This window comes from Macaca mulatta, chromosome 15 (genome assembly GCF_049350105.2).
Source record: "Macaca mulatta isolate MMU2019108-1 chromosome 15, T2T-MMU8v2.0, whole genome shotgun sequence".
In the NCBI taxonomy this organism is placed as follows: domain Eukaryota; kingdom Metazoa; phylum Chordata; class Mammalia; order Primates; family Cercopithecidae; genus Macaca; species Macaca mulatta.
This window is the reverse complement of record NC_133420.1, coordinates 83,635,419-83,647,682: the sequence shown is the minus strand read 5'-3', so window position 1 is coordinate 83,647,682 and position 12,264 is coordinate 83,635,419. Positions and strand designations below refer to the sequence as shown.

The window sequence follows — 12,264 nt, the reverse complement described above, 5'->3', positions numbered from 1 at the left end:
CATTATATTCCTTCAGGATTCTGGTTTCTGCATCCTCTCAATAAACAATTCTCCTTTGACCTCATCTATTACCCTGTCTTCATGCCAGAGACTGCATCTGTAACTTACATCTTCTCTCTTTTTGGTGCCAGAAGAATATATATACAAAATATATATATCTCTTCACTCCAATTCCCACAGGTGCTTCACCTTCCCCTTACTCATGCCTGTGATTCCAAACCAACATCCTCTGTAATCCCAATAACTAGTTATTCAAGTAAAGACCTTGGAGCCATCTTAGATTCTGCCCCCCCCCCCCCCCGCCTTCACCAGCCACTTCTCATCAACCATCAACTTAACCTCTTTAAGTGCTCTTAAATCCCATCTCTCCTCTATACCACTTAAAAAATCTGCTATAAGATCCTTGTCCTTCCAGTCTCATGCCAACTCCTTAGAAAGGCCTTTTGTAGCCTAGTCGGCTGCCAACTCACTAACTCCCCATTTAGACCCTCTTATTTTAAATATTTATTTTTTGTCTCAAAAAAAAAACCACAAAAACATTAAGTTCAATGGACAAAGACCTTGTCGTCTTTATTGACTACTCAAATCCATGCCAAGGCCAGTAAAGTTAGTACTAAAATTCTGAAAGAATTTTACAGTGAACTGGTTTCAATGCCCCAATCCAGTCCCCATCATTCATACTGCTTTAAAAAATGATGCATTCTTTGGGAGGCCAAGGCAGGCGGATCACGAGGTCAGGAGTTCAAGACCAGCCTGGCCAACATAGTGAAACCCCGTCCCTACTAAATATACAAAAAATTAGCTGGTTATGTTGGCGGACGCCTGTAATCCCAGCACTTTGGGAGACAGAGGTGAGCGGATCACTTGAGGCCAGGAGTTTGAGACCAGCCTGGCCGCTATGGTGAAACCCCATCTCTACTAAAAATATAAAAATTAGCCAGGCGTGGTAGTGCACGTCTGTAATCCCAGATATTCAGGAGGCTGAGGTAGGAGAATCGCTTGAACCCAGGGGGTGGAGGTTGCAGTGAGCTGAGATCACGCCACCGCACTCCAGTCTGGGTGACAGAATGAGACTCTGTATCCAAAAAAAAAAAACCAAATTTATATCAAAAAAAAGAAAAAAATGAGGCATCAAGTTGGGCACAGAGGCTCACGTCTGTAATCCCAGTGCTTTTGGAGGATTACCGGAGGCTGGGAGTTTGAGATAAGCCTAGGCAACATAGCAAAACCCCATCTCTACTAAAAAAAAAAAAAAATTGGCCAGGCCCGGTGCCATAATACCAGCGCTTCAGAAGGCTGAGGTGGCCGGATCACCTGAGGTCAGGAGTTCAAGACAAGCCTGGCCAAATGGTGAAACCCTGTCTCTACTAAAAACACAAAAATTAGCCAGACGCGGTGGCTCATGCCAGCACTTTGGGAGGCCAAGGCGGGTGGATCACTTGAGGCCAGGAGTTCAAGACCAGCCTGGCCAACATAGTAAAACCCCATTTCTACTAAAAATACAAAAAAAATTAGGCGGGCATGGTGGTGTGCACCCGTAATCCCAGCTAATCGGGAGACTGTGGAAGGAGAATCACGTGAACCTGGGAGGCGAAGGTTGCCGTGAGCCGAGATGGTGCCACCGCACTCCAGCTGGTGCAACAGTGTGAGAATCCATCTCAAAACAAAACAAACCACCAAAAAATACAAAAATTAGCCAGGCATGGTGGTGTGTGCCTGTAATCCCAGTTTGGGAGGCCCAGGCAGGAAAACTGTTTGAACTCGGTAGGTGGAGGTTGCAGTGAGCCAAGATTGCTCCACTTCACTCAAGCCTGGACAACAGAGCGAGATCCGTCTCAGAAAAAAAAAAAAAAAAAGGCCGGGTGTGGTGGCACACTTCTGTAGTCCCATTAGAGAGGGTAAGATGGGAAAATCCCTTGAGCCCAAAAGTTTGAGGCTGCAGTGAGGTGTGATTGCACCAGTGCACTACTCTAGCCTATGTGACAGAGCGAGACCCCATCTCTTAAAAAAATTTTTTTAAAGGAGGTATCTAAAATTTGAAGTAATTCAATCATTTCCCATCACTTCTGTAAGTTCCAAGGTCTTTAGGACAACATCAGGTTTTTTGGGTACCTATTCCCTCAAACTTTATGGCGTGTTAATACTGAAATACAATACTCAAGATGCTTGAAACGGAATTTCTGCTATGTGTCTGTATATGCTATTCAAATTGCTTCATGTGTCCTTCCCTGCTCCTTCATCTGCCTGACAAAATTCTGCCTGTATTTTAAAATCCTGTTATCACACCACCTCCAACCCATACTACATAGCTAATAAGCCACTATAATTATTTATTTTCACAGTTTACCTCCTCATGAGATACTGAACTCTTGGTTTTCTTTGTATCTTTGGTATATAATAATAATTGGAGACATAAATAGGTCAGAAAAGGGTGTGAACAAAACTTCGTAAGTTTCATATTAATTAAAAGCCTACTATGTACCTAACCTTGCACTGTCACTCACACTCATTTCTCACAACCTTGTGAAGTAACAATAACAAAAACATAATGGACAACACTTATATAGCACTTACTAGTGTTTAGGTACCAGGATTTAGCATAAACATTTTACATATGTTAAATCATTTCATCCTCCACAACCTTCGAGTATGTATTTCTAGCCATTTTAGAGAAACTGAAGCAGTCATTAAAATGAATGAAAACTGGTGCATTTCATTTCCTTTACCACTCAAGTTATTTTAAAGGTGCTACATCACTAAGAAAGAAACACAGATAGCTTTGCCAAGTAAAACATAACCCATAAAAAATTAAAGGGTTTAGAATAAAAGCTGAAGTTTAAAGTTTCATTATATCTACTCTCCCTCAACCCAACTGAAATAAAAATTCTTTTCAGATCCCTGTGGTTGGTAAGTCCGTGAAATTACCTTTCTCTTTCTCCCTCTTCTGGCAGCTTTTGGAGTAGTTATGTCAACTGCTTTAGTCACATCCTAAAAAAGAAAAAAGAAAACTGAATACTGAATAAATCATTCCAGGAATGAAAGAAACCTTCTTAAACTAACAGTCACAAGCATGTTTAACTAAAAGCACTGGGGAAATTTGTTTTGCTCTGTAGAGTTCTGAAATTATAAACATTATGTTTCAACATTAATAAAGTGAGAAAAATGCATTTCCACTGTCAGATCAAATATAAAAGTCATGCTTACTAGTACACCAGGAAGTTTGTCTATTTACATTTATAAAACTACTTTTTCTACACTAGAATTCTGAATTTTAGGATTGTGAATTTTAAAGGGTGGCTGGGACTTTGAAGATCGTCTAACAACCACTTCATGAGGCCTAGAAGGGCTAAATGAGTAGTCTTTATACACAGATCATATGCAGTTGGACATCAATCTAGGTTTTTAAAAATTTAGTCTAATGCTCTTTCCAGTACATCCATCCCACAATACTTCCCTTTAAAAAATATTCTTAACACTACCACACCCTATAGTTGTACTTCATATGTTTTACGCATAAAAATAACTTCAAATAATAACATGTATGCATCTTAAAGATGCACAACTTGTTTAGCAATACTGTATTTAATACTTACACAAGGAAATAAGCCTTAAATATTTTCTAATTCACTTTTTAAGTACTTTAAAAATTACTTACTAATAATCATGGCCAACTTATTTCATTATTTGTTCCTTGAAACAAAACAGGTTTAAAATGTTAGGAGAAATAGAACATACCTCATTGCTGGTTTTTTCTTCATGGTCAGTATCTTCCTTTGAAACACTAGTTTCCTTTTCTTCAACTTCAACATCAGATGATGCATTTGATTGTTTAGTTGCTGCCTGTGAGCAATCAACTCTATTAATTTTGCAAAATAAGTTTTTACCCCAATAATATATGCAATTCTTTATTTTTATTTTTATTTTTTTTTAGACAGGGTCTCACTCTATCACCCAGGCTGGAGGCAGTGATGCAATCGTGGTTCACTGAAGCCTCAATTTCTGGGCTCAAGGCATCCTCCCTCCTCAGCCTAAGCCCAGGAGGTCAAGACTGTTGTGAATCATGATTGCACCACTGTACCCCAGCCTCTGCAACGCAGTCTCAAAAAATAAAAAAATTCCAAGACTATATGCTGACAAGGCTTGGCAATTTGGAGGATGAAAAAGACCATAAAGGTGCAATCACAGGACAAATGATCCAAGAGAAATTACAAAACGTAGTCAGGCACTGTGGCTCACATCTGTAACCCAAGAACTTTGGGAGGCTGAGGCAGGTGGATTGCTTGAGGTCAGGGGTTCAAGACTAGCCTGGCCAATATGGTGAAACCCCATCTCTACCAAAAATACAAAAATTAGCCAGGCACGGTGTGATGCGCCTGTAATCCCAGCTACTCAGGAAGTTGAGGCACGAGTATAGCTTAAACCCAGGAGGCAGAAGTTGCAGCGAGCCAAGATCAAGATTGCACCACTGCACTCCAACCTGGGTGACAGAGCAAGACTCTGTCTCCGGAAAAAAAATAAAAAAGAAAAGAAAATTACAAGACATTATTTTTCAGAAAACAATCACTTCCGTCTGTTAGAAAGATGTCTTCCCACTACACAGTCAAGGCAATAATGATGAGAAATCATGTAGCCATTCAACAAATACTTAGTGATTAGCTATTCTTCTCACACGTGCACATGCTGGGCACACAGGACATTAACCTTTGTTCACAGAGGCAACATAACTGTAGCAGGTACAGACAAGTACAGAAACAGTTATGATATGGTTTGATGAATCCATTAACAAGTAAGTACTCGGAGGTAATGAAGTCACTTATGATCATTTAATGTGGCCTTGGAGCATCAATGAAAGATTTGTATGTTCCAGATAGAACAGTATCTAAAAAGTTCTCTAAGAAAAAGCATGGCACATGTGAAGAAATAAAATGTACAGGTTTAACAGTAAAAAGCGGGCCAGGCGCAGTGGCTCAAGCCTGTAATCCCAGCACTTTGGGAGGCCGAGACGGGCGGATCACGAGGTCAGGAGATTGAGACCATCCTGGCTAACACAGTGAAACCCCGTCTCTACTAAAAAATAACAAAAAACTAGCCAGGCGAGGTGGTGAGCACCTGTAGTCCCAGCTACTTGGGAGGCTGAGGCAGGAGAATGGCGTAAACCGGGAGGCGGAGCTTGCAGTGAGCTGAGATCTGGCCACTGCACTCCAGCCTGGGCGACAGAGCGAGACTCCATCTCAAAAAAAAAAAAGTAAAAAGCTAGGCCAGGCATGGTGGCTCATGCCTGTAATCCCAGCACTTTGGGAGGTCAAGGCGGGTGGATCACAAGGTCAGGAGTTCAAGACTTGCCTGGCCAAGACGGTGAAACCCCGTCTCTACTAAAAATACAAAAATTAGCCAGGCATGGTGGCAGGCGCATGTAATCCCAGTTACTCGGGAGGCTGAGGCAAGAGAATAGCTTGAACCCGGGGGGGCGGGGGGTGCAGAGGCTTCAGTGAGCCGAGACTGCGCCACTGCACTCCAGCCCGGGTGACAGAGTGAGACTCTGTCTCAAAAAAAAAAATAAATAAATAAAAATAAAATAAAAAAGGCTAAAAAGCTGCAGAATGTCCACTTTGTTGCTACCTCCCTTCTTTAGGTTTACTCATGCTCTTCCCAATTTTTGGACCTCAGGTCTTAAAAAGAGGACATTTATAGATGAATGAGAAACTGTCCCAATTATCTTCATAAAGACCTGCTCTCATAGCGCTCTGATCCTATTATAAAGCCATCTGTTTACTTTAAATCGTAAGAGCTCTGAGACATTCATTTGGGAATATGTACAACAATTGAAGAGTGCAATCGACAATACAAAAAATTTTTCTAAGCCTATAATCCCAGCATTTTAGGAAGCCGAGGCAGGCAGATCACAAGGTCAGGAGATCGAGACCATCCTGGCTAACACAGTGAAACCCCGTCTCTATTAAAAATACAAAAAGTTAGGCTGGGCGTGGTGGCTCAGGTCTGTAATCCCAGCACTTTGGGAGGCTGAGGCAGGCGGATCACAAGGTCAGGAGATCGAGACCATCCTGGCTAACACGATGAAACCCCGTTTCTACTAAAAATACAAAAAATTAGCCGGACGTGGTGGCGGCGCCTGTGGTCCCAGCTACTCGGGAGGCTGAGGCAGGAGAATGGTGTGAACCCGGGAGGCGGAGCTTGCAGTGAGCTGAGATGGCGCCACTACACTCCAGCCTTGGTGACAGAGCAAGACTCCGTCTCAAAAAAAAAAATTTTTTTTTCCTCTAAATCACATCAATACCAGCACAAAGGAAAAGTTAAGAGAACAAGTGTTTTCTGTAGTATGATAAAAATGAAACAAATTGGATAAAGGCAAACCACTCCATGAAAATTTAGTATCACATGTAAATTAATAAAAAGCTCTGGACCCATGGAAAAAAACACAGAAAAGAAAGTATAAGGTGGCTGCTGACACCAATAAATATAATTTGCACAGTGTTATATTTGTCACATATTAATTTAACTCATGAGGTTCATATTTGAATACAATTCTATGGAGTTAGAAATTAAAGGCTGGGTGCAGTGGTTCACGTCTGTAATTCCAGCACTTTGGGAGGCTGAGGCGGGTGGATCACCTGAAGTCAGGAGTTTGAGGCCAGTCTGGCCAACATGACAAAATCCTGGCTCTAATAAAATACAAAAAGTTAGCCAGGTGTGGTGGCGGGCACCTGTAACCCAGCTACTGGGGAGGCTGAGGCAGCAGAATCACTTGAACCCGGAAGGCATAAGTTGCAGTGAGCCAAGACTGCACCATTGCACTCCAGCCTCGGTGACAAGAGCGAAACTCCATCTCAAAAAAAAAAAAAAAAAAAAAAAAAAAAATTAATTAATTAAAGAGAATAAGAAAATTAAAGCACACATCATGTAAGTTGCAAAACCTAAATTTAGGAGAATAGTACATACAGCTTTAAATTCAATGATGTATTAAACCCTCAATCAGGAAGAGTTAAATAACTGAATAGTTCCCAGTTTCTTGAGATCTGTTTACACAAAATAATGATTTCGTCAATTCGTTTTGATATAAAATGTCCAAGGTTCAACCTCACAAATAAGAACACAACAAGCTAATATGAAATTCACAAGGCTTTTAGTATTTATTTTCCTACAGCCAGGATAGTGATTATTCCCCAGGATTAAATAAGTAATACCAGATTTTATGTAATGACTTACCTGTTGACTTGAAAATTTCACTTTTGGATTGTTATCTATCTCCCATAAACCTTCATTAAAACCTTTTCTTTTATTTGGTTTGCCATATTTTTCCTTATTTTCTGAGTAAGGAAATATATCCTTTGGTCCTAAAAAAGCACTAAAAAAGGAGGAGGGAGGACATGAGTACAAAGCAAGCTCAAATATATAATTTATTAAATAATACACCCTATTATGCAATTATCAAAAATGCATAATCTAAACTGCATTACAAATCTTATATAAGTTAAAGGACAATTAATAATTCCAAATACTTTCATTAAATTCAGTAACAAGCTACTACTTAAATCTGTAATTCTATTAAGTAAAACCACAGAGGTTGCACAATGTGAATGTACTTAACACTGCTGAATGATACACTTAAAAATGGTTAAATCACCAGGCGCGGTGGCTTACACCTATAATCCCACCATTTTGGGAAGCTGAGGCGGGTGGATTACCTGAGCTCAGGAGTTTGAGACCAGCCTGGCCAACATGATGAAACCCTGTCTCTACTAAAAATACAAAAATTAGGCGGGCATGGTGGCGCACGCCTATAGTTCCAGCTACTTGGGAGGCTGAGGCAGGAGAATCACTTGAATCCAGGAGGCGGAGGTTGCAGTGAGCTGACACGCCACTGCACTCCAGCCTGGGTGACAGTCAGACTCCATCTCAAAAAAAACAAAGTTAATAAATTTGATTTTTTTTTAACCTACAATGATAAACTACAAATTTTGACACATTAGCATTAATCAATACATTTAACTGCACCCCAAATATAGTTTCACTTCAAAATAACTTCGTATATTATACAACTCACAAAACTTACCACGTTTTTAAAATGATCAATGAGTATGTTAAGAATTTTATTTTACTCAATGAAAGAATCAGACATGTTATAACCCACTCATTCATCTATGTACAATCAATTCTTGCTATCTGCGGTAGTAATGTTCTATAAAGTCACTGTGAAAACTGAATTAGCAAATAACTCAACCATTGCTCCTAGGGGAAATACAGGGTTAAGTTCCTGTAATCACAAGGTTTTCATAAACCAATAAATACATAAACTCATTTTACGTGTGTTTCCATTTTAAAGACACCTTATTTAATACAGATTGCTAACTCATTAACACTGAACTCATAGCCAACAGCGTATGTAACATGTGCTTTCTCTGTAAAGCACATTATAACCTTCTCGTACTTACCAACACTGAAGAACACTTTAGCATTAGGCTTGGGGGCTGGTTTAATTGGCAAAATGACCAACAAAAGCACAAAAATGCAAAAACCCATGGTTTGCAAAAAAGATTGCAAAAAAGATACCTGCTTACAGTATGAGTGTTGAAAAAAAGAAGGCAAGCATTCCCTTGTTCAATCTCAGCTAAGAATGTGTTGTATCAGGACACTCAAATGTTTCTGCTACTCAGTGCATGTTTGTGACTGACCTGTACAACAAGTACTACTGATCTGGGCTTACAAATAAATTTCAGTGAGTAGGTACATTCGCAAATATGGAATCCACAAATAATGAGCCTCAACTGTTTGCATGTGTGTGTACATATATACACAGACAGTTCTTAATTTACTAAGAGGTTATGTCCCAATAAGCCCACTGTAAATCTAAAATATCTTAAGTCAGAAATCCATTTAAATACCATGAAAAACCCACTCAAGTCAGAAATCTAAGTTGAACCACTGTAGGCGTGTTAGCCCATTCTCACACTGCTATGAAGAAATACCCGAGACTGGGTAATTTCTACAGAAAAGAGGTTTAATTGACTCACAGGTTCCACATGGCTGGGGAGGCCCCAGGAAACTTACAATCATGGCAGAAGGCACCTCTTCACAGGGCCTCAGAAGAGAATGCATGCAAGCAGGGAAAATGTCAGATACTTATGAAACCATCAGATCTCATGAAACTCACTATCACAAGAACAGCATGGGGGAAACCACCTCCATCATTCAATAACCTCCACCTGGGTCCACCCTTAACACATGGGGATTATTAGAATTCAAGGTGAGATTTGGGAGGGGACACAGAGCCAAACCATATCATTCTGCCCCGGCCCCTTTCACAATCATGCCCTTTTAACAGTCCCCCAAAGTCTTAACTCATTCCAGCATTAACCCAAAAGTCCAAGTCCAAAGTCTCATCTGAGACAAGCCAAGTCTCTTCCACCTAGGAGCCTGTAAAATCAAAAGCAAGTTAGTTACTTCCTAGATACAATGGGGGGACAGGTATTGGCTATATACACCCATCCCAAATGGGAGAAATTGGCTAAAACAAAGGGGCTACAGGCCCCATGCAAGTCCGAAATCTAATAGGGGCAGTCAAGTTCCAAAATGATCTCCTTTGACTCCATGTCTCACATCCAGATCATGCAAATGTAAGAGGTGTGCTCGCACAGCCTTAAAATGCTCTGCCCCTATGGTTTTGTATGCTACACACCCCACCTTGGGCTGGCGTTGAATATCTGCAGCTTTTCCAAGTGCATGGTGCAAGCTGTCGGTGGATCTACCATCATGGGGTCTGGAGGATGGTGACCTTCTTCTCATAGCTCTACTAGATAGTGCCCCAGTGGGGACTCGGTGTGGGGGATCCAACCCCACATTTCCCTTCCACACAGTCCTAGCAGAGGTTATTGAACCATGAAGTCTTTGTCCCTACAGCAAACTTCCACCTGGACATCCAGGCATTTCCACATGTCTTCGGAAATCTAGGCAGTTTCCCAAACCTCAATTCTTGTCTTCTGCACACCCGCAGACCCAACACCACGTGGAAGCTGCCAAGGCTTGGGGCTTGCACCCAATGAAACAACAGCCTCACCTATACCTTGGTCCCTTTTAGCCAAGACTGGAGCAGCTGGGACACAGGGCACCAAGTCCCAAGGCTGCACGCAGCAAGGGAGGCCCTGGACCCAGCCCAGGAAACCATTTTTCCCTCCCAGACCTCCGATCCTATGATGAGAGAGGCTGCCATGAAGGTCTCTGATATGCCTTGGAGGCGTTTTCCCCCTTGTCTTGGTGATTAGCATTTGGTGGCCAGCTTGAATTTCTCCCCAGAAAATGGGTTTTTCTTTTCTACTGCATCATCGGGCTGCAAATTTTCCTTTTATGCTCCATCACTTCCTAAATGCCTTGCTGCTTAGAAATTTCTTCTGCCAGATACTCTAAATCATCTCTCTCAAGTTCAGAGTTCCACAGATCTCTAGGGCAAAGGAAAAAAGCCACCAGTCTCTCTGCTAAAGCACAGCAAGACTGATCTTTACTCCAGTTCCCAACAAGTTCCTCATCTCCATCTGAGACCACCTCAACCTGGAGTTCGTTGTCCATATCATTATCAGCATTTGGGTCAAAGCCATTCAACAAGTCTCCAGAAGTTCTCAACTTTCCCATATTTTCCTGTCTTCTTGTGAGCCCTCCAAACTGTTCCAACCTCTGCCTGTTGTTACCCAGTTCCAAAGTCACTTCCACATTTTCAGGTATCTTTACAGCATCACTCCACTTTCTGGTACCAATTTACCGTATTAGTCGGTTCTCATGCTGCTATGAGGAAATAGCCAAGACTGGATAGTTTATAAAGAAAAGAGGTTTAATTGACTCAAAGTTCTGCATGGCTGGAGAGGCCTCAAGAAACTTACAATCATGGCAGAAGGTACCTCTTCACAGGGGCGCAGGAGAGAGAATGAGTGCAAGCAGGGGAAATGCCAGACACTTAGACCATCAGATCTCATGAGACTCACCATCATGAGAACAGCATTTGGGAAATCACCCCCATCATTCAATTACCTCTACTTGGTCCTGTCCTTGACCTGTGGGGATTATTACAATTCAAGGTGCGATCTGGGTAGGGACACAGAGCCAAATCGTATCAATAGGTCAGGGACCATCTGTACATATATATTTAGATGCACTATCCAGGACGGACCCTGTGCATCTCCTCCCCACATCAGTGAGTCATATAGAAGTCTGTCAGTTCTATAAAGCTAGACGTAAGTATGTTGATAATTTTACTATGACAGCTGATATACATATACTCCCCAAAGCAACAGGAAAATGGAATTGATACTTCTTTCCTCCAAAATGTACTAACTTTTAAAATTATTACTATCGTTAGATGTATATCACAAATTCCTTATCTGCTAAAATTCTTTAAGAATTAGGGAACTAATGAGTACAGTTAACATTCTAGTTAGAATTTTTAAAAGGCTCTAAAATAAAATTTCAATTAAAAGAAAGCTTAAGAGTTCTATTTAAATATGGCCGGGAGTGGTGGATCATGCCTATAATCCCAGCACTTGGGAGGCCCAGCCGGGGGGATCACCTGAGGTCAGGGTCAAAAGCCAGCCTGGCCCACGTGGCAAAACGCTATCTTTACTAAAAATACAAAATTAGCCGGGCATGGTGGCGGCGCACGCCTGTAATCCCAGCTACTTGGGAGGCTGAGGCAGGAGAATCGCTTGAACCCGGGAGGTGGAGGTTGTGGGAAGCCAAGATTGCACCACTGCACCCCAGCCTGGGCAACAAGAGCAAAAATGCACCTCAAAAAAATAAAATAAATAAATATATATATAAAATGAGGGTATATAAAAGTCAGCTTTAATATTTAAATTCTGTAATGTTCATTGTATGCATGTATTTTAACTGCACATCCCATTTTCAAAGTAATATTATGCTAGGATTAAGGCAAACCAATTATTTACCAAATTTACTTTGGAGTTAAACTGAAATCATCTCATTCCATCAAAAACTGAAGATTTTACTAGACATCATTAATTCCTGTCCATAATCTCAAATTAGAAAAATTAACACATTTAGCTATAGCCGTACAACATTCCTCTTATGTAACAGGTTTCAAATTCCAAGTAAATGACTTGAGTTAAATCTCCATGAAAACGTATTTCTGGTCAGAACAAACCAATTCAACACAAATTCTCCCTCCTGAAAAACAACAGTAAAGAGATTATTTTAAAAGTATAAACTCTTAAGACAAAAATAAAATTTGGAAGCTAAAAACAA

General features: G+C 40.9%; 1 protein-coding gene across 10 annotated transcripts in view; it reads right to left on the bottom strand.

Annotated features, from left to right (window-relative positions):
* PSIP1 (PC4 and SFRS1 interacting protein 1) overlaps positions 1-12,264 on the bottom strand; it is a 50,599-nt gene that overhangs the window by 20,125 nt on the left and 18,210 nt on the right. For all 10 annotated transcript variants that reach the window (XM_015117652.3, XM_077966067.1, XM_077966068.1 and 7 more), the window contains exons 4-6: positions 7,225-7,363; positions 3,736-3,840; positions 2,926-2,988 (exon numbers count right to left, since the gene is read on the bottom strand). In XM_015117652.3, coding sequence (XP_014973138.1) covers positions 2,926-2,988; positions 3,736-3,840; positions 7,225-7,363 — 307 coding nt within the window. The remainder of the gene's footprint in view (positions 1-2,925; positions 2,989-3,735; positions 3,841-7,224; positions 7,364-12,264) is intronic.